The sequence below is a fragment of the Chaetodon trifascialis genome, chromosome 5 (genome assembly GCF_039877785.1).
Source record: "Chaetodon trifascialis isolate fChaTrf1 chromosome 5, fChaTrf1.hap1, whole genome shotgun sequence".
Lineage (NCBI taxonomy): Eukaryota > Metazoa > Chordata > Actinopteri > Chaetodontiformes > Chaetodontidae > Chaetodon > Chaetodon trifascialis.
In genome coordinates, this window is record NC_092060.1 from 28,713,623 (window position 1) to 28,738,778 (window position 25,156).

A 25,156-nucleotide genomic window follows, 5' to 3' on the forward strand; every position below is an offset into this window, starting at 1 on the left:
GTCCCCTGTGATGATGCCAGCTCAAGTCACGCTGTAATTATCTGCTGCTCTTCCTGCATTGTTAAAGCGACAGAGAGGAGGCAGCTCTGCTGGTTTCAACACAGACGACCTCACAGAGGGAACGCTGAGGTGTGTAATCCAGGCGAGCTGAGACGGACTGCAATCAGATGACACATGACATAAAACCTGGAAATGGGGCCGTTGATAGATGATAAATCACAAATATGACTCAGATTGGATCAATTGGAAAAAAACGGCTGTTCTCTTCCTCTCAGCCACCGACTGAAATCCCCTGAGCAAGGCGCTTGATCCCTGGTTAGAGCCTGAATGAGCCGCAGAGCTTCGAGCAGCAGAGAAACGACTGGATGCATGAAGGAGATGTGCAGCATTGATGGAAAGAGAAAAGCTGGAGCTCAGCCAGCTCTCTCCCTGTAGAAAAACAGTTAAATAAATTCTGACTGAGGCCGCCTGTGCGAATCTCCTTGATCTTCAAGAAATCAATAAAGTGAGATCTGTGTGAGAGGTACAAATAATTTACCTGCTGAAACCTGGAGGTGTTTAGTTCGAGGGGAGCGCTGCATGTTTATTTTTGATGGCTCCCGTTTTGTTCTTTCTTAATAAAGTGTGGTTCAGCAGACTGGCTGCCAGCCCAACACAATATGTTGTGTGTGTGTGTGTGTGTGCGCGCGAGCCACACACTCTGCTGGATAAGACACGCTGCTGTCCACAGATGCTTTGTGTAGCATAATAAGCTGTCCCGTCTCCTCAGACCTGCTCAGCGTAACAAACAGAAAGTTGGAACAATTTGGAGTCTCTTGTCTCCAAACAAGCATGTCTGTTAAAACTGGCAGCAGCTGATCAGAACACAGATTACATGTTTAGATTTGGTTTGTTGGCAACTGAGAGAAATGTGATTTGGACGGAGCTGACGCACAAATCGGGACTTTACCAGGAAACTAACAGAAGAAGACGAGCAGAGTACAGTATGAGCAGACTTTCTCTTAAAGAGGAAGAACGAGCGGCAGATCCAGCGGTGGTCCAGCTTAAAGGACCACCGGTAAAGAGTCAGTGGCCATCTAGTGGTGAACTTGCAGACTGCAACCAACTGAATACCAGATTCAGAAAACCTTTACTGAAACCTGCAGGGAAAGTTTCTCAACACACAGTTAGAAAGAAGGAAGAAATACGACCAACTACTGTCAAGATGACAGAAACCTGAGTCACTAATTGACTCATAGTTTCTAAAAGAAACAAACCGTATCTTAAATTTTGGCAGAACAGTTTGTAGCCATGCTAAAACTAACTGTTTTTAATCAGTTTGGTCAGAAAATAGTTAAAATATCCTTAAAGCTGAAGGTGACCTCTTCAAATTCCTTGTTTCGTCTGAACTTCAAACATTTTCAATGAACAGTCACCAGAAACAAAGAAAAGCACCAAAGCGTTGGTGCTTTGAAGCGTTGCTGTAACTAATTTTCTAACATTTGTGCTTCAAACTTTAATGAAACAATTCAAAATATTAAACAGTGAACGGTTTACTGTGTAATTTCCTCAGTCAATTGGTTGAGTAACTCATCTTTTCAGATTGGTCCACTGCTGCCGATCTTTTCTTCTCAGATGTCTTCGTCAGTCCTCCAGCTCGGCAGCAAATCATTTACTTCCACTTAAAAACCACACGCCAACATTCAATAACAGCGTTCTGCTGATAGAGTGACCAGAGGATGAGAGAGCGGGAGGTGAAAAGGTCCATCAGTTAGCCGAGCAGGTCGTGGCAGGTCAGATAGATGAGGACATCAAGCCAAACGGAAAGGAGCGGCTCAATAACAGACAGGGAAGTGGACAGGACGCGTACGTCCCCTGAAGGAATGTGACGCCTCGTTTATCGCCGCCATAAATTGAGGTTAAACTTCACATGTGCATGATAGCTAACACATGAAGACAGCAGCCAGCTGTGGAGAGATTTATAGTTCCTGAAAGGTTAAACTCACAGCTTCACTGAGCTGACAAGAGCGAGAGTTGACGAGATATGTCACATGACACACACACACACACACACACACACACACACACACACACACACACACACAGCCACAGCGTCTGACTTACGGTGGGTATTATCATCCAGAGCGCTCTGCTCGTACCACGCAAACATCCATTTTAAATGTATATTATGTCTGTCAGTCCACATAATAAACGCTCTGCATTTCAATACGAGGCGCAGTCGAGCAGAGCGGCGTCCCGGTAGTTTACACAGAGACAGGACGAGGACAGTTGAGACGTGCAGCAGAGGATGCGAGGACGGACGTGCATGAATAAGATCTGAGTCACTGTCCTGGACCTGGTTTTCTTAAAACCTGGTCCTGCACAGACTTTAAAGAGGCTTTTCATGAGGATCAGTGTGTCCTTCTTTTCGTCTGTCATTGATTTTTCCTGCAGCTCAACAAACCGGACGCAGTTGTCACTTATCAACACCTCAGCTGATAGAAACAATGAACGTCTTTCAGTCTGGAGCGTGATGCTAATGCAGCATTTGCACATCATCCATTTTAATACTGTGCCCTCATAACGCTCCAGCAGTCACTCCGTATTCCACTATATTATTACACCACGGTGCTAAACACTAGCATGTTAACACACCGTACACACATAAAAGGCTAATACTAGCATGTTCACAGCTCAGGGACTCACGCTAAATGTTCATATGCTAACTAGTGCTGAAATTAACGGACAGCTCCTGAGATGCTTTTTTAAATGAGGAAGCAGTTTGAAACCAACTTTACCAACGAGTCAAAAATAATAATTAGCAGGTCGGTCAATAACGAGCAGGCGCTGCACATTAACACATCACCGTGTTAACGTGCTTCTAATTAGCATGAGCCACAAACCGCAGCGTAGACTGTAACAGCGCAGCGCCTCCTTCAGGCCAAACGTAACATCGTTTGCTGCGCTGATTGATCTCAGGCTGGTGAGGAGATGGTGTTGTTAATCATTTGTCATCCGTCCAGCTCTTTGTTCCTCTGGTGCATAACGAACATCACAGTCAAACCCAGGAGGCCACGTTTTCTTCGGCTCCACCGTGACTCTGGATGTGCTTTGAATCTGTTTACTGCAGCCATATTTCCCCACGCTTCAGGATGATGTATGTGGTCGTCTTGAAAAACACGGAAGTCTTGACTTGAATTTAAAACCAAGTTCTTTGACTTTGAAGAGTGTTCAGCAGTGCCACATGTATTTGTAATGACGGAGCCACCGGTGAGTCGAACAGAAGCTGCTCTGAACAAAGCCAAGACAGGTGTTTTGCCCATCAGGTGAGCTGGGCAGCTCTGTCCAGTTAGTGCACTTTGTACTTGTGTATCAGAGGAAACTCGTCACCCCCAACAATCCTGTAACACTACATCAGAGCGCTGCACGCGGCGGTGTTCAGCAGCCTGCTCTGATGTTTCACACTAGTAAACCAAAGAGAGGTGGGAAAGATCTGAAGTTCAGTCCGGCGAGTCTGGTTCTTTATTCTCGTGCAGGATCGATGGTTTTTGGTTTGTGTTTTTGAGTCAAATCTATACTGCATCGTCTCACTGATCAAGAGGAATAATTCAGGCCTCGCTCTGTGCTTTGCAGGCCTTCTGACCCTGACCGCACCGCTGGACTTTGAAGTTTCCCGGGAGTACTACCTCTCTGTGGAGGGAAGCCGCGGCAAGTCGTCCCTCAGCGACATCACCACGGTGATCGTCAACGTGACGGACGTGAACGACAACGCGCCAGTGTTCGGACGAGGCGACTACACCGCAGAGATATCGGAGGACCTGACGCCTGGACGGCCGGTCATGACGGTAAGCTGTGTTCTGAAGTGAAGGTTTTATTACATACGGTACGTTATGATGAATTCTTCATGCATAGAACACAGGACGCGGCCATACATCATAGACACAAAAACATCACCAATCTTTAATTGAATCACTGAATTCAGTTGGACTTTAAATTATTTCAGACATTCAATTTAACTCAAGGACGTTTCTCTGATATCTGTAACTCCAGAACAATTACCTGTGCTGTGCTGCTCACACACACACACACACACGCACACACGTGTAATATGACATCACCTGACAGCTGGCTGATGGTACAGGTAATGAAAAAACTACATCACATACAAACACAGAGATTTCAGCTCATGGGTCATCACACATATTTAATATCGTTGTGAACAGTGATTCCAGGTTTGAGGCCCTCTGTGCTCAGCAGAGCGACGGCTCAGAATTACAGCAGCGAGCAGCGGCAAGAAGCTTTCGGGCCTCACAGAGGTGAACCAAGTCACCTCAGATATTTTAAGTCAGTTGAAACGGGGAGCAAGACCAATCACACGCTGGTTTCATCATCACAGAGCCTGCAGCATTTCAGTTATGGCCATTTTCCTGCTAAGCCCCGCCCCTTGTAAAACTCTTTTGGTTGATGGCGGCCATGTTTTTCCATCCATCTCGCTCATTTTTAACGTGTATGCGCATCTCAGTCCCCCAGTCTTGTCTGTCAGTTTTGGTGTTGATCTATTCAGCGTTTCCAAAAAATTAAACACAGCAGAAAATCCATCATGGAGGACTTTAATGGACCATTGAGCTGGATACGTGTGTCCTCTCTCAAGTCAATTGGACGTATTGTGTGAGGAGTGCGGCCGCCGTCTGGTTGACTGGGTTTATATTTCGATGGAAACCATTTCCAGTTATTAGACAGAGTTTCATGTTTCAAGCTCATTCAAACCTTGATAATAATCCCATACACACAGTAACAACATGGCAGCATGAGATTATCTGGCAGCTCGTCGATGATGTACATGTGCGCGCACACACACACACACACACACACACACACACACACACACACACACACACACACAGTTATATGACATGTCAACCGTCATCTGTCAGGCCAGCAGCAGAGATAACGCAGCAATAACACAGCTCAGCGCTTCGCTGATGGTTGGATGATGAGTCTGTAATCATACGGTTTCATATTTGACATTTTTCTTCTCTCGCCCTGTTCCCATCTCTCAGTTTTCAACATTTCGCTGCATCGTGCTGCTGTTTTAAAATGTTTTAACTGTTATCACTTATCACATAATTGGGGGAGAGTGTCCTCCGTCAGCAGAGAAAATAATAGGATCCATTGTTAGGATGAGCTAAAGCGGCGGCAATAAAGAGGAAGACAAATACGGGTGAGCTCATGGTTTTATTGCGAGACATCTACATCTTAATGAGTCGTCTTCGTCTATTATTGAGCCCAAAAGTCACTTCTTAAAACAGATTGAACAATGTGCCATTAAAGATTATTGTGGTACATTCTGTCTCAGTTGTCTCATTAATTTTTACTGCTTTTTTTCATCTATAATAATATGAAAGTTAATTCTACCGACTTCTTAAAACAATGTGAATCTCACCACAAATTTTATCACTTTAACACAACTGAAAACCAAAGCAGAGTAACGTCAACATCAAGGCTGAAACAAGCTAATGCATGATGCTAATTTACTTGTTTCCGTGTTAAACTAAGCTCACAGTCCAGATAAAAGCTAAGCTAGATCATGCTAATTTTGTTGTAAAGTTAAAACCAAACTGAGGCTAAAAGAAAATAATATTGCAGTCAGGTTGAGAAAATCCTTCAACCCAACAATCGACATTCATTCATTCAGTCGACAGTCAAGACATTCCTCTGATTTCTGCCTGAACGTTAACATCCCTCGTAAGAGAACGTCTTAACATGGACTGAAGCATTACTCCTCTCCTCACCCTCCCTCCATCTTTACCTCCAGGTAACGGCCACAGACCTGGACGGTCCAATCAACAACCTGCTGCGTTACTCCATAGTGAGCGGAGACCCTCTGCAGCAGTTCTCCATTGACTCTCGCAGTGGAGAAATCACAGTTCGCACTGCGCTGGACAGAGAAGAGGTCAGTGTGTTTCTGTGTGTTCAGTCCTGAAAAATGATGAGCAAAAATTTCATGTTCGCACAGAAAGAGTCAAACAAAAAGACATGAAACCGAATACTGACTCTCATCTCGTCTCCAGGTCCCTCATTACTCTCTGACGGTGCAGGCGGCAGACGAAGGCGACCCTCCGCTGTCCTCGGCCGTTCTCATCACCATCACGGTCACCGACGTCAACGACAACCCGCCCGTCTTCTCGCAGGTCAACCACAATCTGCTGCTGCAGGTACGACCACCACAACATCCCACACGGCATGTTTGTCCACAGTGGGACAGCTCATACCTGCACGGTCACATGGTGTTGAGGAAGTGATGCAGGCAGGTGAATTGTGTCTGCTGGTGCTCCAGTGATTAGAAAATCTGAACATGCATCCTTTCTCTCATCTTTTCCCTCATTTACAAAAACAAATGGGCCCTCCAATAATGAGGAGTGCTCTTTTTAACTTTAACCCTGTATTTTTAATTGATCTGACCCCCGGGGGACACCGTACCCAGTCTAAGAGCTTCTTCGTTCCACTTTGGAAACACAGCTTTGGTTTTGTGTTCACAAACCAAACACGTCTGCAGCCCGAAGCAGCTGAAGACATGTTGGCACGGCGCCGCCTGCAGAAGACTACGCATCGACAGAAAGTCAACAAGCAGGACATAAAACGCACCCGGAAAGCTCCGGAAAGACCCATCTGCTCATCAGCCTCCGCAAATAACCTCTGGTGTCCTGTGGGGGGGCTGCAGTCGCATTCATGCGTGAAATTTGATAACTCAATGAAAAAATATGAACGGGGGACTCGCGTTCATGTAAATATGAGCAGAACATGCAGCTCCTCGTCTGTTATCTGTTCATGATGCATCAGGAAAGTGAAAACGCTTGTTAGTTTTTGAAGATCTTCCCAAAAAACCAGCCATTAGTGGAGCCAAATGTTCCTGAGGCAACGCTGCAAACCAGCTCTGCTCCTGACCGCCGAACACGCTCATAATGAAGACAGATGAACTAATGACTGACGGTAATTAAAGAGAAATCACTAAAGGTCCTTCATCCTCTATCAGTCAGCCCTTCTGTATCATTAGAACTCTCTTTCTCAAACGCTCTCCAGTGAAAATGTGCTGCTCCATCATAACTGCGGCACCCAGAGCTCATTAAAACTGTGTGCTGAGAGTTCAAGAGTGAAACTCTTCAGAGAGCCCAAAGCAGAGCGAGGTTTCTCAACTCTGAGGGATCAAAGAGGCGGGAACATCAGCTGTCATGATCTGTCAGAGCTGGTGCGCGAGCAGGACATCAGCGCCGCCCTTTCACCTACAACCTCTAATTACAGGACGAAGTGTGCCGCTTTGGAGAAACTTTGAACAGCCACTTTTACCGTATCGCCGCGTGCCTCAGTGCTGCCAGCGTACCTGTGGATACAGACGTCTGCAGGTGTGTGTTCATGGCTCTAGCAGTGCTGTCACACACTGTTTCAGCCACGCTGGCTGCTGCTCACTGACGCTCTCAGCTCTCTCTGCCAGCTCTCTATCACTCTACCTGCTGCAGCTCTGCCAGCTCGGAAGCTCCCATCCAATCACAGAATAGCTGCTTCACGAGCCAAAACGTCCGCACTGATGAATCCAAACTCTGCGATATCATCCCATCTGCTGACGTCTCCACGGCCAGCTCATGAAGAAAGCCCTGATTGCATTAAGCAGATGGATGCTGAAAGAGGAGAAAGGAGTTGTCATTGTTTTCAGGCCGGTGCGGCGGCGGCATCCTCTCTGCTGTTTCGCTGTTTCCACGTTTACGAGCGGCACAGGTGTCGTCGTCAGGTGTGTTAGGCTGCAGATGAACAGGCAGCTCTGTGTCTTTGTGGAACACCTCAAAGGATGCTGAGCGCTACAACACGTTGCATCTGTGTTGGTTTACTGGAAAGTTCATCATGGTAGCAGACAGGTGAACGCCACGACCAGGATCTGTGACACGTTTCTGTGGAGGAAAGAGACTCACAAAGCAGAGGTTTAGCGCTGATCAGGTGACGTCTGTCAGGGGCTTTAGATGCTGTTGAACCAGCGACCCTTTATGAAGCAACATACAAAGAAAAAATGCTTTACAGGCTTCATTCACACGTCCATCACTGGTGTCAGTGTCGAGCCTGGTCTCAGTTTCCGCCGGTGCCCCTTTATGTTTCTGTTGTTCCTGTTTTGCTGTTGATAGACTTTCACATCACTCGCTGCAGCAGCCTCCGTGTTGTTCTGTGCTCGTGTGAAGTCGACTTCCTGGACATTCCCTCACACTCACTGTGATGAAGCCAAAACAGGATGGTGATTTGTGCTCTAATTGAAATTTGAAAGATCACACTGGAGCTGTTGCATGTTTTAGCCCATTAACTCCAAATTGTTTTTATTTCACCGCTGCCCTCCTCCTAAAGTATGCCTTTAGATTGATAACCCACCTCCCAGGGAACCACTGGCTTCTATTAATTTCACTACGCTACGAAAACCAGCAGACAGTCTCTCAAGATGCTGTGAAGAGGTGATCAGTAACGGTGAACAATTTAAGGATTTTAATATTTTGTAGTCACTGTCCTGTGCTGCTTAAGTTTTCCTGGTTGCTCAGTACTTACTAAAGTATTGGACATGCATATTTTATCAACAGCTTCCTGGAAGTTGATCTAAGAAGTTGCTATAAATGCGAAAGTAATATGGCTAAATTACTACTAAAGGCCAAACTAAAGGTTCCAAAATGACCATAAAGTTCAATGAACACCTCCTGAAAACCCTCATTTCCTAAAAGTAGGATTTATTGACGAGTTGTTGTATTAAACTGGAAGTAAAGGCTGAATTAATAAACCTCGTCTCCCGCAGGAGGGCGAGTCCGTCGGCAGCAGCGTCCTCCAGCTCGTCGTGACGGACAAAGACACGCCCAGGAACGGACCGCCTTTCTCCTTCCACATCGTCAGCGGCAACGAGGCTCGTCGCTTCCACGTCGACCAGGGCGGCCTGCTGTCGCTCTCCGCTCCGCTCAGAAAGAAGGTCAAACCCCATCACCAGCTCAAGATTCAGGTAAAAGAACAGGCTGTGCTTGGAGGCAGTTGGTGGTTTGTTCATTTTTAAACTGGTCCAGTGGGAGTGGAGTACACACAGTAGGCTAGCATGTAGTACAGAAGCATTCATAGTACGTAGTTTAGAGAATATTCCAGATCCAGGGGGACAGACAGAAAAAAGCGCAATTACAAATCCGCCTGCTGCTTCAGCACCACGGACAGCAGCATGGATTTATCAATACGCTGCTCAGACTGCTGATGTTTCAGTCACAGCCGGGGACGCAGACTGGAACCTGCACAAACCTCAGTCAGATGAAGGATCGATGAGTCAGGCCAACGAGGCTAACAGACCCTCTGCTGCCAGGAGATGGAGGCGGTTGATGGCGGGTTAGCGGGGGGGACGTGTCCTCCGTCATCCCCCATCACATCGCCTCCCGATCACCTCAGAGGTCGATTCACATACGAGCTCCAGGCTCCTGAGTCCCTGCTCGCTCACCTGCCCTCCACTCATTTTAACTCTCATTTAAAGCTTTTCTTTTCATTCTTCCTCTGCTGGTTTCGTCCAGTGGGAGGATAAAAATCTATTGTCATGTCCGTCACATCTCACGTTCCGACATCTTCAACTTTGTGCAGCAATCGCAGGACCATAAAATGAAAATCTGACAAATTGTCACACGAGGAAAGACGCTCCGAAGTGTTTCACGTCGTCCTGGTTCGGGGCTGAAATGCTGATGCGCCGCAGCGTCCCTCGCGGCCTCGGCCGCTGCGTTGCTGACTGCGCTGTCAGGAGAGGTGGAAGTGGTAACTGAATAACTGTCACCATCTGCTGAGCTTCAGGAGTGACCTCACGCTGAGAGCTCGTGATGCTTTAGGGAGCTAAAAAGTGCCGATTTGACTTGAAATGAGGCCAGACATTAACAAACAGTACCTCTGGAATCCATGAGTTTAGTCTGAACAAAGTTTACCCTGTTATGTCTTTCCAAGAGAAATAAAAGGTCACTGCTCACAGCTTTCAAAGCAGCTCAGGATTACGAGCTGAAAGCATTCAGCTGAATATGCATATCAGCAGATCACAGTGCATGGCTTTTTGTTGGCTGGCACAAATGTTTTTTGTGTGTTTGGAACTGCTGATAGATGATATTTTCATCCAATAACTGCATTTTTTTCACTAAAGATGTTTTTACCCAGTTTCTGTGGTCGTTGTAAAAATCCACACACAGCATTCAGAGTGTCGTGGGACAGAAATGTTCATCAAGGACAGAAATATTAATAATTCAGCAAGAACAGTAGAACGAGCGCATTCATTCGTTATGTCGTTGTCAACATGTCGGGAGCATGTCTGCAAGCTCAGAGCTGATTTTTCTGTTTCTGATGTCCGATTTTAATCATTTTCAGGAGGTAAAAACTACACAGCATAGCACAACAGAAGCAAAGACGGCTGTGATGTTTGAAAAGTAGACAGAATTTTCACGTGAATAAATACTCGATGCCGAGCTTCGCTTCAACGGCACCGGAAACGGCTGATGTGTCCGAAGGTTAAAGACTGAAAATCAGAAGGATCATGTTCACATGAACAGATCAATGATGTTCTAGGACGTCGTTCTGAGCTGAAGCATATCAAGTTCCAGAGAGTCTCATCGTGACATTGGGATGGTTTTTATTCGCTACAGAACGAACCAGAATCAGGAGCAAAAGAGCTGAGCACGTCTTCCTGAGCGATACATGAAATACACATTCTGATACATCGACTTGTAAGCGAACCCGCACAATTCACTCTTCTTCTTCTTCTTCTTCTTCTTCTTCTTTGAACACTCAACCTGCAGGTGAGCCGTGGAGGGTTAGGTGGAGGTAGAGACGGGGACTATTTATATATTCATATATGTGTGCAGATTAAATTAAGAAAAAGGTGTAGAGTTACATTTAAGCCACGGAGGGATTGTTTTTCACTTCAAAATTCTTCTAAATATATGATGTTGATAAACGGAGATTTCAGGGTTTAATCTGTGTCAGCAGAAGAAGTTCGACCCAACCAGCACCTCTAAAGCTCAGTAACTAACAAGTCATATCTCATTTGTTTGATTCCGCACAAAGACTGAAAAAAACTCTTTGCGCTTTTATGGAGATTGTGTGCAGGACTTTTTCTTAGCAGACCAGTGAGTTCAGGTGTTTCCCTGTTTGCAGTCTTCATGCTAAGCTAAGCTAAGATAAGCTGCTGCAGCATTGTCTTCTCGTCTTATTCTCAATACAAAAGCAAACAAGCATCAAATCTTTCCTGTAAATCGGTTTTATGAGTCCTGCGGTTGTACAGGTACAAAATTCATTGTGTTTCTCAAAAAAGAAAAAGTATATATCAGTCTGTTCATGTCATGTGCTATCGATGTACCAATCAGGTGACGGACAGCGGACACCCTCCCCTCTCCTCCATCTGTGTGGTCAACATCAATGTCACCGAGCAGAGCAAGCATCCTCCCTCTGTAGTGCCTCTGGAAGTCTTCATCACGACCTCCGGCGGGCTCTTTGCCAACCGGGTCATCGGCAGGCTGCACGCCTCAGACCAGGACCTGCAGGACGTCCTGTCCTACAGGCTGGTGTCAGAGAAGCCAGACAGCGGGAGGTTCTCCGTCGACCTGACTGATGGCAAAATCTGGGCGGATGAAAACCTGGAGGAGGGCTCCTACGCCCTCAACGTGAGCGTGACCGACGGGAAGTTCAGCGTCTGGACTGGGGTCAGAATTCACGTGTGGGCGGCCGACCAGAGGGCGCTGGACTCCGGACTCACGCTGCAGCTGGTGGGGTTGTCCCCGGAGGAGTTTCTGGGCGACCACTGGAGAGGCCTCCAGCGCAGCTTAGGACAGGCTCTGGGTTTACCCAGACAAGAGCTTCACCTGGCCAGCCTCCAGCAGCTACCTGACAACAAGGTCCTGGAGGCCCTGCTGGTCTGGAGGCCTCAGAATGGACTCGTCCAGCCTCTGCCAACCAGCAGACTTGCAGGTGATCAGTCAAGATTCACATTGAGCCATTTAATGTAGCTGTCACAGTGAGGGCGTCCAGTCTGTTCCATAAGATAAAAGACTTCATTGATTCAGGGATTAATGTTTTAGCACCATGTGATATGCAGGATCTGTGATATATGAGGCAGTTTGAAGAAAAAAAAACACCCCAAAAGGTACAAATCCAGATTAATTTCTTCATATTCATGTTCTGAAGTTCAGGATTTAAAACGATGACTCTGCAGTTTAAAGCATAAATTAGCTTTTAATGGAAAATAATTGAAGAAATGAATATCAGACAACATTTCTTCAATAGCTCTTGAACTCTTTTTAAAAAATGTTGGCAGCCACTGATTCAGACACAGAGTCCGTCAGGTGACGTGAGATGAAGAGTCTGTTCCAATGTGAACGCTCAGCTCTTTCGTGTAGGTATCATTTCCGACATCGAGGACTCTCTGGGCCTCAGCATCCTCAGGATGAGCCACAACGGGTGTCTCGGTGCCAACTGTCCGCCGCGAGGCTGCAGGAACGCCGTCCAGCTGACAGGAGAAAGAATGAGCCATTTCACCACCGCCAGAGCCGGTTACATCACCCCACAGCACACCTGGGAGAGCGTCTGCCCCTGTAACGGTACGTCTGTCCGTCTGTCCGTCCGTCCGTCTGCATGTACCTGCACTGTGCAGAGCTGCTAATGAGTGAGCGTGTATGCGGGTATTGATGCATGTGTGAACCAGGGGGAGGCGGCTGCCTTTTATCAGCGGGAACAACGATTTGGAGTTAGAGAGTCGACAGCCCACCACTCAGCTCATCGTCCTCGTCTCCTCTAATGAGTGGGATGCGTCTGCAGCGGCGGCGTCCTGCTGCTTTGACAATTGATCCGACACAAAACCACAGCGGCGAATGAGAAAAGGCGCTGGAGGTGGAGGTGCGCTCCAGCAGTCATTTCAGTCAACATCCACAGAGCGGAGAGCGGACGGCTGACATGTCGTCCAGATGTGAACGCAGCTGTGCGGCGCAGACACGTTTACCTCCACCGACATTTCTTCTTTCTTCTGTCGTAATGGAAAAACAGACATTTTCATCTTTTAGGTTTTTTATTTAGTCTTTATTTCCACATAAAAGTACAAGAATTATAAAAGACATTCGGCAAATGAAAAGAAAAAGCTCACGCAGGAGCAGCGGAGGCCCGCTGAAAGGCTCAAAGCAAGATAAACTAATTATTTAAATTATTTAAAAAAAAAGGACAGAAAAGCAATTAGGGTGCAAAATATTAATAGAAATGGAGAAAAAGACGACTGTTTCCTGTCATGCTGTAAAGTAACTGCACTGCACAGCGACACACAAAGCACGGACGCTGCTTCAGTAACACGGATGATCACGTCAATCAGCTGAACCCAAAAACCTTCAAATCAAGTCCTCTTGCTTTCAGAGACTTTGCGTAACCTTTCATGGCGCCGCGCTGAGATTTCAGCTGCGGGTTCGAGGACAAGTCTCACATTGATGAAGACAGAGATGAACCTGTCTCTGGTCTGTGGTTTCCCCTCAGTTCTGCTGGACTTTCCCAGCACACAGATCCACCTCAGCTGTTCAGGTTCGTTTTTTAGGAGAGGACAGAGACTCGATGAAGGTTCTTCGCCTCACTTGTTAAACCCACATAATTTCCTATAAATCAGTCAGAGCATGAATGTGGGCCCTCACTTAGCTTCTGTTACAGCTGACAGAACGTCTGTATCATGGAGCAGCGGCGCCTCCTCGTCCCGTCGTCCTCGGTGAATTGTGTCGGCATTCCTGTGAGGATTAGTGGTGTGAGGACAGAATAAAAGTCAGCTAGGTGCTTTGCAGGATATGTCCTCATTATCAGCTTGTTTAGAGTCTTCTTCCTTCGGGAACATCTTTGAATATGTTATCGCCACCGTATTTTGACTATATCGGATACCTCTGTGCTCTTAAGAGACTCTGGGGCTCGGTGATAAGGAGGAGTCGTGTGAGGACGGAGAACAGGCAGGAAAACAGAAGAGTCTTAAAAGCAGGTGGACTCATGGCGTTAAAATAAAGTTTGTTCTCTCGTGCTTGAGATCAGAGAAACATCATGCATGAAAAGGCGACAGAAGTTCGGCTTCGACACAGCTCACACAACACACATCAGTCCATTGACAGATTTTATCACCCTCAGTTTTCTGATTTTGCAGATTTTCTGGTTGTAGCTTCTCAAACATGAGCACTTGCTGTCTTTCTCTGTTAATGTCACTGCAGTCTGAAGGTTGTTGGATCCGTCGAGACGTCTGAAGGCGCCGCTTCAGCTCTGGAATACCAATTGACATTTTACGAACTAAAACTATTAATTTTAAAAACAATAAACTAGAAAACTCACAATGATGAGTCGCTGTGAAGAAATAATAATACACAGAAACACACACTGAAAAGGTTTTATTGGTCAGAGATGAACAACTGGCCAAAATCACTGTACAGGTGTGTTTTACCTTGTTAATGAGTTTGACTAAACTTTCATTTTCTGTGTCATTAAACTGTTTATTGGCTGTTTTTAAGGTCTTTTTTGAACTTTCGTCCTCTGAGAGTTTAACCTGTTTTTTAAACTTCAAGCAGCAGCTGATGAAGGATTTCCCTCCATGCGAGGCCGCTTTGGGTTTCAAACCGGTGACACAAACAAACAGTTTTAGATTTCCTTCAAGGTCAAAATCTGAAGAAAAGTTTCTGGCTTCAAATCCCACCTCAGGAAAAGTTTTTTTGGGGGGAACGTGTTGTTTCTGAACTTGCCCAGAGGCGTCATTAAAGTTTCATCTGAGAACGAGTAAAAAGCTGAAGTTTTGTCTGCAGACCGATGCGCTCCTCACAGATCCTGCATCCGTTCATGAATCCGCTCCTCCCTCATTCGCTCCGGCCTCCTCCTTTTGGCTTTGGGCCGTTTTGGTTTTTCGGCTTTTGGCGATTTTGCAGAAGAGATCAAACAAATGTTGGAAGAACATGCTTTCTTCTCTCTTTCTTTGCGGTCTCGTCTGTCAGATCTGAGATCACACATTACATTCAGTTTACACCACGCTTCAGACTCGCTGCCACACTGAGAGCAGAGTGAAGGCAGAAGAACAGCGCTGCCCGAGGACTGATGAAGATCAGCTGAAGGCGCTTTTTGCTGTTTTCTCTGTTTGACTTGAGTTGGGATGTGAAAAGGGATCATTTAGTTATACAAATAAACGCCTGCACACGCTTTGTTAACGAGAAGATGCTAAAGAGTGTGAAGAGTTAAGACTTAAATGGAAAATACTAAGAAATAAGTTTTCTTAGTAAAATAAGTTTTTCCCAGAAGACAGTAATCCAGAGCTTTCCAAACATGGAAAAACATCAAACTTGTAACATTCTGCTCCAAATTGAACTCGCTGTCGGCTGTTTTTGTGTTTCAGAGTCGGCGGTGAGGTTCGACGGTAACTCCTACCTGAAGTACCTTCACCTGATGGACGAAGACAACCAGGACTTCAAAGTGTCACTGAGGTTCAAGACCTCCCAGCAGCAGGGCCTGCTCATGTCCACCAACGGCACCCAGGACTGGGGAACCTTACAGGTATTTGCCTTCAAAGTGTTTCACATTGGTTATATTTTTGATGGTGTCGAATTCAGATCAGTCAGTGATGCTGGAGGAAGTCAAACTCCAGATCAGACCGAATTTATATGTTTAAACTCTCAAGTTTGGCTCTTTCTGTTGGTGTGTTTGCATTAGTTTGTGCTGGCGGCGGCGGTCCAAGGACGAACCAGGAATGACTGGTGTGTCAGCGTTTGTTCTCCTCGTTCTTTTGGTTGGAAACGTCAGAACAGCTCAGGATGATAAAAAACACACGAGGCAATTCAATTAGAAGAAAGCCATCGTGTTCATTCATTTGAAGGGAGAGTAAATCGTGGATTCTCCCCTAAGCTGGCAGGTCATTTATTTTGTATTGCTGCGGTGGAGAGATTAAATCTCTTCCTAATTTTCAGGTGCTGTTAGTATGATGTTGTTTGACACTAATTTGCTATGAGAATGATGAAATCTGAGAGGCTGATTTCATCTCGCTGGAGAACGTTGAAGTGTTGAGACGCTGCCGGACGCTCTGCTCCGACTGATCTTAAATGTCAATGTTTTCTGTGCTGCTTTGTGCCAGCAGTCATGTTATCGGCTCACGTGTCACAGAATGTTTGATAACTGGTGAGCGTTTTGTGTCTAATCTGTTTGTCCTTTTCCGTGTTAACCGCGAACGCAGAGCTCTGCCGTATGTGGGTCAGCGGCGTCAGCGTCACTCAGACCTGCTGACCCCCTCAAACTCGCCAATTTAAACTTGTTCTATTGTGGCAACGCTGACATTTCAGACAGCATGCCCTTCTTCGCCGTGAAATACCAGCTGGGCCTTTTCTCGTCCTCGTCCTGGTCATCAAGTTACTGTCCAAACCCTGCTGGTTCTATCTCTCCAAACCCTGCAGCTGATCACATTGCTGGAGCGCTTAATCTCCGTGTGGCGTGTTTCATGTGTTTGTGTGCGCTGAGGCGGCGGCGGTGGACTCCCACCCAGCCCACATTTACAGTTCCACGTCAGATCACGGAGCCGGGGACATGCGTCTGCCGTCATTAGTCCCTGTTTTTCCGGTGTAATCAGCTCATCTGTGCCCTTTTAACTCGAGTTGTGACGAATGCTGCACGTGAGACATTCGTTGCCCTTTTCCCTCAAAATGCTTCTGCAGGCGTCCTGATGAAACGCCGCCGTCAGGATGTATCGGACCTGTCGAGGGAGAGGAAGCTTCATCTCTACAATACAAGGTCTACTGTACCGTATTAAAGGGCCGCGTTGAAAGAGAATAATGAATTGTTGTATTCTTTGAAAGACATGAATAATTCTCTAAACAGATAACCAAAAAAAAAGGTCTTTCTATGGGCTTGAAATGCAGCGTGATGCTTCCCCTCGTGGGCTCTTCTCATTTGTGTGACATCCGTGTGCACCCAGGCGGAATATTCAATCATTTTGATTCTGTGAAAACTTCAAAAGCAGCATTCAGTCTTTCCCAAGGTTCCACCTCCTGGGTTTTGGTTCTCGCCTCGCACATGAAGAATGGGTCCCCGCCTGATTCACTGTGAGCACAAATGGCTTCAAAAGGAATTTGTGAACATGGTCATCTGAGAAGCCCCTCGCCTGGTTTTTGTGATGACTTCAGAGAAACTTCCTGGAGACACAAGGCGCTATTTGTGCGCTTGGTTCCCCCTCGGGACGCGAGCTGCTGCAGCGTCTTATGAAACACAGAATCTCATCAGCACGCCGCCCGTCGAGAGAGAAAAAACAAATTAAAGTTCAGACTTATTTGCTGCTGCTAATTCTCTTTTATGCTCACACACATCCTCCTCTCAGTCGTCACCTTTGAAATGGAAATGGCAGCGGCTTGAACGAAACGCCGCTGTGGGAAGCTGAAGACGTAAAGGTGACTCGGAGCTGACAGCAGAGCAGTTTACAGACTCCATGCTGAACCAAGATTTGCATGCACACTGATGCGGGATCAGCGGACCGGCACTCCCTCATGCAGTCACACAAACCGACTGTCTTTGGTGCCACTTCAGTCCTCTTATCTTCCATCATCTTTCTTCAGAGTCTTTCTCAAGGACACAGTAATAAAACATGTGACCTTTCACTTCCTGGATGAAACTGTTCCCACGTTACCAAATTATCATGCACCACGACAAACAAGTGAGCTTTTCAGAGAAGCCTTTATCGCCGCTGTGCTTCCTACTGCATGCTCTCAGTGTAATACGTGTGTCTGCGTGTACAAATACATGACATGCAAGCAGAGTACATGAGTGCAGCAGCCTTGTTCTGCCCTGCAGGAAGCTTGCAGCGTTGGCGCTCAGGGTCGTTGATTTATGGAGTCACAATGCACCGAGCGCACTCGAGCGTCGATCCCTGTGGAGGCAGACTTGACGCTGCGCCCGCGCTACGTTGACTGTGCTGATACTGTAAAATCCTGAGTGCGTCAAACTGAGCTATCTCTCCTCAGATATCCACCATAAACCTCACCAGAAGTCACACCGAGTCATGTAAAATAGATTAAAAGATAAGCGACAGGCGCCTCAGATGTCTCCAGGTTTTTACTTGCTCCTCTGCCAGCGCTTCAGCATCTGTCCATGATAAGCCAAAGCAAGACCCCCCCGCCCCCACCCCTTCGTGTGTGCTGTCATTGATCCATGTGAGGATTTCCACAGGTCCATCCCTCCAAAATTAATTATTTCTGTTCATATTTTTCATCATTCCAGCCACAGGGAATTACACAAAAAGCAGCCCAGCGTCACCTCGCAGAGCCCCAGTGCTGAGCAATGCAGCCGAGCTGTGCTGAGATTTATAGAAAGCAGAGAAATAAAAGCACCGAGACAGAAAACAGATCTGCAAAGTAGAGAGAAAAGCGCATCCTGCTGCAGCAGTTAAACAAGTAGGCGCAAAGCAGATCGGTATCAATAATGCATCGCGGCTTTCAGCCTCCAGTGGGGTGATGCTTGGCAATTTGCAAAATACACACTTCATCTGTATATTTAATAGGGAAGATATGAGGAGCTTCCGTGACATAAAGAAAACATGAATAAAAAAAGCTGCTGGCTTGTTGGTTTGTGGGAACGCTGAGCGTGCAGAAGCGTTACGAGGCTCCCGCTGATATTGATGAAATGCTGAATAAATGTGTGACCGTGCCCTGCGAGGTGTTGTACAGGGAGAACACGAGAGGCTCATTTTATTTGTACCACAGAAGACTTGTCAACAAACACACAGCCGTGTTTATCTTCTTCTTCCAGTCTCCACTGGCCCAGTGTGAAAAAAGTACATCCTGTGTGCTTGTGCTGCTTCTTGCTTCAAGCTTAAACCAAGACCTTCGATCAGCTCTGCTGGTGGTCACAGCCCTCTTTTAATTAATGAGGAAGGAGTCGAGCTGGTGATAACACACAAGTACTTTGGTATTCATAGTAGTGTGTTTCTGAATTAGTCAGCGACCACCATTTGTGCGAAGGCCCAGGGTTCGTGTGTGTGCTGTAGTTTGATAGTACAGGTGTGACGCTACGTCAGCTGTGTCTCAGGAAAGCCCAAGAAAATGTCTAATCTGCTCTGAAGCTTGTGTCGTGTTTACAGCGCATGCAAGATTTTGTTGTCTCTATATTAATGAGCAGTCTTCTGACAGTGATTGTTAATGTTTGCACCAGTCCAAACACAAAGCCAGAAGCACGGAATCGGTAGTTTACGGGTTTAAAACATGGCTCCATCTAAACGTTGGCAGCATTTAAAGAAGAAAGAAAGAAGGTCCTGACTAAATGCTGGATTTCAGCCATTCAACAATGATTATATGGAACCTAAAGATCTGAGTGTCCTCCACCGTCAGTCCAGTTTTTACCAAGACGTCTAGACATCTTCTGACCTTCAAAGCACCAAATCGATGCTTCCGGGGGACTAATAACACCAACAGAAATTGCCTTAATTGAACAAGGAAATCAATGTAACAATAAAACAACAAAGTCTAAAATGCACGTTAAATGCCAACTGAATATAAATAGATGATGACACGTAAGAGTATGTTCAGCACACCCAGACGTACGCTGGTTTTAGCATTTGTACAGTTTCCCACTCGAAGGCGTCGCCTCTGTTTAACTCAATGAATTGAGGAGAAAAGTTCGTTAACTACCCTGAAGGTAGAATACAGGTTAGATATTAGGTAAAACTCCTCTGAGTGTATTAAGAATGCTGAATATAAAGTGTAATAAAGCCACATTATGGTTTTCTAATAAGAAAAATAATCTAAAATTGAAACTCAACAGTTCTTTGTCCTTATCTTCCCCCCAACTCTCCTCCTCCTCCTCCTCCTCCTCCTCCTCCTCCTCCTCCTCCTATCCTCCACTCTGCAGACGAAGCTGTTACATAATGTGTGTTTTATCTAGATTTAGATTAAGTCCTGACTTGGATGAGTGTGTGTTTCTTTGAGTAAATGAAAGGTCTTTGGTTTCATCTTGTTTCTTGTTTTCTCATTCCTCAGCTGACGGATGGCGAGCTGCGGTTCAGCTACAGCTGTGGAAACGCCTCCCCCGGCTCCTTGCTGATCACATCTGATCGGGTGTCAGACGGCCAGTGGCACAGTGTCCTGCTGGAGGTCAACTCCACTGCCCTGAGACTGACCCTGGACCAGCAGCATCCCGCCTTCACCACCCTCAGCGAGCCGTGCCGGATGATGCGCTCCCATGGTGCTTTGCTCTTTGCTTCTTTCGCTCAAGTCGCTGCTCCGGAGGTCCATCGGCATCCTCACCATTTCATTGGCTGCCTAGAGGGCCTGGAGCTCAACGGGGAGCCAATCAGAGCTGGCGACACGGCGGAGTGGGCCGGGCCCGGGAGCAGGAGGGTGTTTGGGGTGTACCAGTGCTGCAGCAGGGCAGGAGCCTGCGACAGTAACCCCTGTCAGAACGGGGGGGTCTGCGAGGACGCTGGTGGAGGTGAGGAGGTCACCTGACTCAAGTTTAAAGCCTGAAAACTTTGTTCACGTGAGAGCTCACTGATCATAGAAAGAAGCTGATGGTGTCTTTAGACTGGAAATACACAAGTTTTTATCGCTATGGAGTAAATGTTTACTGCCCAGTGTAATGGCTATAGAATAACGACACCATCAGCGTTTAGATGGTCCCTATAAGCTTCCCTCTCACCCTGCAGTTCTGCTAATGGCTACGATCTCTCAGGAAAACAAAGGTTTGATTTACTTGACTGGACCCACTTGTTCACACGAGAATCAACAGAAATGTGTTTTCACCGTCTCTGTTGTGCTGTTTTTGCCGTTTTGTAGAAACATAAAATAACATGATACCGAGCCAGTTTGCTTCTCTCAGCACATACAGAAGAATTATCCTCTGCTTTCATGCCTCCATTAACGACTTCTGCTCCTCCTCCACCAGCCCCTGCTGTAGTCCAACTCTTATTACTCCATTCATTCCTTACCTCTTCAGTGAGCGTGCTTCCTTCTTCTCTCGTTGCTTTTCTGAAACAAATGCAGTTTGTCTGTTGGTTTCTGAGCTCTGAGGAAAACAGAACGTTACATTGAGGTGTGAACCTGCCAGAAAACAGCGTAAATAAACAGAAGAAACCTTGCAGAAATGAAGAAGGATGATAACATTTACTGTAGTTTTTAAAAAAAAACATCCGCTGCACACTACAGAGACTAAAACCAACAAAACAGACTGAAAATCGATGTATTTTAATTACAGCACAGCCAAGCTGAGCAGTTTGATGTAGAATATAACTATCAGATTTTCCACCATGATTTTCCCTTCACCAACGTTTAGTGTGAAGCAGCACAAACGTCTCCAGTGGGATCGCTGTGAACACCAGCAGTGGATTCATCCACTGAAGAGCCTGTGTCAGTAACATCAGCTGAAACTACAGCGGTTTAAGGAAATGTCAGAGCCTTTTTTAAAGAATCACATCTTCATTAGCAACCAGTGAAACCGACAGACAGACGAGGAGTCGGACAGGTAAAACTAACATTTTGATAAGATAAATGTAGAATATCAGCAGCCTGATCCTTCAAACCTGCACGTTCAGGTTCTTTTTATTGTACAAAGAAGACGCAGAGCCGCAGTTTCCAACCGTGAAATGTAAGAAAAGTTCTTAAGGTTGCAGCCCCCCCCCCCAGTCAGGGACGAGCCGTGATCCTTATCAGACTCTTTATGTGGCTGCTGTGTTATTACCGCTTTAGGTTATCACAAATTGGCTGAATGCTTCAGTTCTTAGCATGCAATGTCTGTTTTTCTGAGAGGACATGTGACTGCTTTCCTCCTTCTTTACTGAGAATAGCAGCTGAAAAAAACCCTGCGATATTACAGATAAAAGCCAGGAGCTTTAAAATAATATTCCTCTGGTGAGTCTGCAGCTCAGAGTTCAGGCGACATGTTCTTTTTCAGGGAGGAAGGATATGAAACCAACATAAAGCTGTGAGGATGATACAAATCTGTGTGCCGGGGCTGCAAACAAATAAACCTTAAAGCTCTTATCAAAAACCTGCCACCTGCTGGTTTTTTTGTACCTGTTCGGTCACCCAGCTGCATAATTCTGTGCTATAATAAAATGTCCACTGTGGCCCCTGTGGACACCGGACAGCAGGTTACAGCCAGGTATTACTTTTCTCAGGACGTTATTCATCATCGCGTCAAATCACATTTCAGTTATGCTTCAGGCAAAAGCCCTGGAGGGCGATGCTGGACGAGTTCCAGCTCAGGAAAATGTCTCGAGACAGGCAGGAAAAACAATGAAGGCTGTGGATGTTTGTTTCTTTTTCCTCAGAATATGAAGTCGTTCCCCTGCTGTTTAACCGACGCTTCACTTCGGTTTACTTCCTGCCTCAGAAAGGGTCACGATGTACAAAACAGGCAGAAAGAAAGAAACAAAAGAAACTTTAAAAGATTAAACCAAACCTCGTCACAGCATTGACCTGGAAGAGGTCAAAGGTCAGCGGAGAGGAGAAAAGATCAAGCAGGACATCCTCATCCCAACACCAGAGCTTGTTTGAGGTCACATGATCACAACCGAGCCGATCCATTGGCCGAAAGCGTATGCAAATGACAAGAGAGCAAAGGACCCCACAGGCAGGCGCAGCACCAGTGATGAAACTGTTAATAACTGGTTTCTTTCCGAAGCTCATCCAAAGTGTCTCCTTCTGGGGACGTTTCTGCTGCATTTACGTACATGGACAATTATTTTACAGGCAGAGCCAAAACTACAGAGCGTCTTTGTAAAAGAGCCTCAAACCTGCAATAAAACAATGGTGTTCTTCTTAATTTGACAGATGCTGTCGGCTCGAGGACGTGTCATTTCAAAAACTCTCTGTGGTTCACTTGAACTTTTAAACTGTAATAAAAATCGCAGCTCGGTCACTCGACAGGCAGCAAGTTTTTAAGTGTGAGCGGGTTTCTCCTCGTCTGATTGGTCAGAAGCTCTGACTCAGACATTACTGTTGATGTTCAGACCAGTGAAAGTTTCTGTGGACGGACTCTGTCGCTGCTGGACGTGATGTCACGTCGTCTGTTTTTGACCAGCTATCCATAGCAAGAAGACAAACAGCAACAACAGTACTAAAGTTTTTTAGCTGACTTTTTTTTTTCCTTTAAATGTCAAACACACACACACATGCTCTCTGGTTGACCTTTGCTTTGATTATTTGCTGCCTGTGGGGGAAACTGGCCGCAGCTTTGATCAGCAGCTCTTGTCTCAGACGTCAGTGTGTTTTATTTACTCTGCAGAGCCGCGCTGCAGGTGTGCAGGACTCTTCCACGGCGCCCGCTGCGAGCTGCCCGACAACCCGTGCGCCTCCCAGCCATGTGCCCACGGCAGGGTGTGCATACCCAAGGCTCAAGGCTACATGTGCAACTGCTCGCTGGACAACGCCGAAGCACGGTAAAAACACACACACACTTTATTTCTTAAAATTACTTATTTATTAAGGTACGACGTTTAAGATGTGGGCAGAAATTTAGTTTCAAATGTTGGAAAAAATGAACGAACATCATCAACAAATGTGAAGAAGTTACAGTTTTGTATACTGCGTTGCAGAGATATCTACTGAAGTTAGCACGCTAACCAGCTAGCTATAGCCCATCCTGTCACGTAATACAGGACAATGAATTCATGTTTCTCTCTTTGACTGAACTTAATTGTCAAATTTTCATAAAACAAACTTTATTCTAACTCGACAGGAGGAAAATAAAACTCATTAAAACCGTCTCGTCACACTCGTGCTATGGTTGCATGGATGTCGAAGCTTATTCAGGTTAATCTTGATCACTGTTAGTCCATTTATAGACTGTCCTCATAAAGTGTAATTGCTGGTTTTGGCTGCGATGCTCCAATAAATTATTATTTATCAAAGGCCAAAGTGGTCATGTCTAAAAATGACTTCATCCACGCCTGTGCGCCTCCAGAGGACAAATTTATCATATCTGAGAACTGATGCTGGAGCCACAAAAAAGAAATTCAGGTTGTAATTAACTGGATTCTCCTTTAATATTTGAACACTAAATGATTTATTAAATAATCCAAAACAAAAGATTAAAAAGTAAGGGAGATAAATGACTTGCAGCTGCAACTCTCCCAAATGCATTGTGGTCAAACAGATCACATGTACCCACAGAATCAGAATCAGATGCACAGAGGTGTTATAATGACTCCTGCAAGGCTGACCAGCCCAGCCCTCGTTAATATGCAACATCGTTTACGCTGCAGTACGTTTGCATTTCAGAATCCGTGCACGGCCTCCAATTTGCATGTACATGTGATTAGACACGTACTCTTAACTGTAACACACGCACACGAGCACACTGTCAGATCATCACACACTTTGTTCATCAAGCCAGCAGCTAGCTGTATTCCACTCACACCACCAACGGCTCACAAAGTCACGTTCAAATGAAATCACTGCAGTATTTGCATATTCCTCCTTTCATTAAGGCCGCCGGTGGAATTGCTTCTCTCCTTGCGGGTATTAACAGCGGCCCGTAAGGTCCAGGTAGGGTTTTGATTAATTCAGTGAATGAAAAATGACCACGGCTGGATCGCAGTTGCAGGAAGTGGGAGTTTGCTGTGTGACATGTAAAACGCAGATGTGTGTTTTATCATGCTGTGAGGTTTACCGATGTGGTCTGATAATTATCTGACATGGGCATCACTTGGTGTTCGCTCTGCGCAGTGAACACAAGATCCGTTCAAAGAGTCCAATGCTCGGCGAGTCAGTTCATCAAAAAACTTTTCCCGAATGCTTTGTTCTGTAACTGTTGGAGTACACTTTCAGTGCCATACAGTAAGGGGATTCAACACCAGGGAGAGTGACTGGCTAAAGCTGAACAACAGGCAGTTTTATGTGAAACAAGATGATAGGTTTTGTCAGTGTGGCAGCAGCAGCTCTCAGCAATCAGAGCTCTGCCAGCAGGTCCTCAGGGTTGTGTTTTGTGCCTGGGCCTGGAAGATGGAGGGCCACAGCGAGCCCTCAGTATCATCAGCCAAATTTAACCTTCACTCCGGCGCCAAGGTGGCAGCCTTTGTGCTCTTCACTGTAGCACTCTTGTCCACACTCCATATTCACAATCCACAGCAGTTTGGTCATGAATGCTAACTGTTTGGACAGATTTCTGGCTGCATTTCCACAAGCTGCAAAGTCCAAGT

The 25,156-nt window shown here is 46.0% G+C and overlaps 1 protein-coding gene across 1 annotated transcript in view; it reads left to right on the plus strand.

Annotated features, from left to right (window-relative positions):
• fat2 (FAT atypical cadherin 2) overlaps positions 1-25,156 on the plus strand; it is a 95,109-nt gene that overhangs the window by 55,055 nt on the left and 14,898 nt on the right. The window contains exons 17-25 of the mRNA XM_070962546.1: positions 3,613-3,824; positions 5,795-5,932; positions 6,051-6,194; positions 8,798-8,995; positions 11,367-11,967; positions 12,396-12,596; positions 15,383-15,540; positions 19,998-20,448; positions 23,242-23,395. Of these exons, the coding sequence (XP_070818647.1) occupies positions 3,613-3,824; positions 5,795-5,932; positions 6,051-6,194; positions 8,798-8,995; positions 11,367-11,967; positions 12,396-12,596; positions 15,383-15,540; positions 19,998-20,448; positions 23,242-23,395 (2,257 nt within the window). The remainder of the gene's footprint in view (positions 1-3,612; positions 3,825-5,794; positions 5,933-6,050; positions 6,195-8,797; positions 8,996-11,366; positions 11,968-12,395; positions 12,597-15,382; positions 15,541-19,997; positions 20,449-23,241; positions 23,396-25,156) is intronic.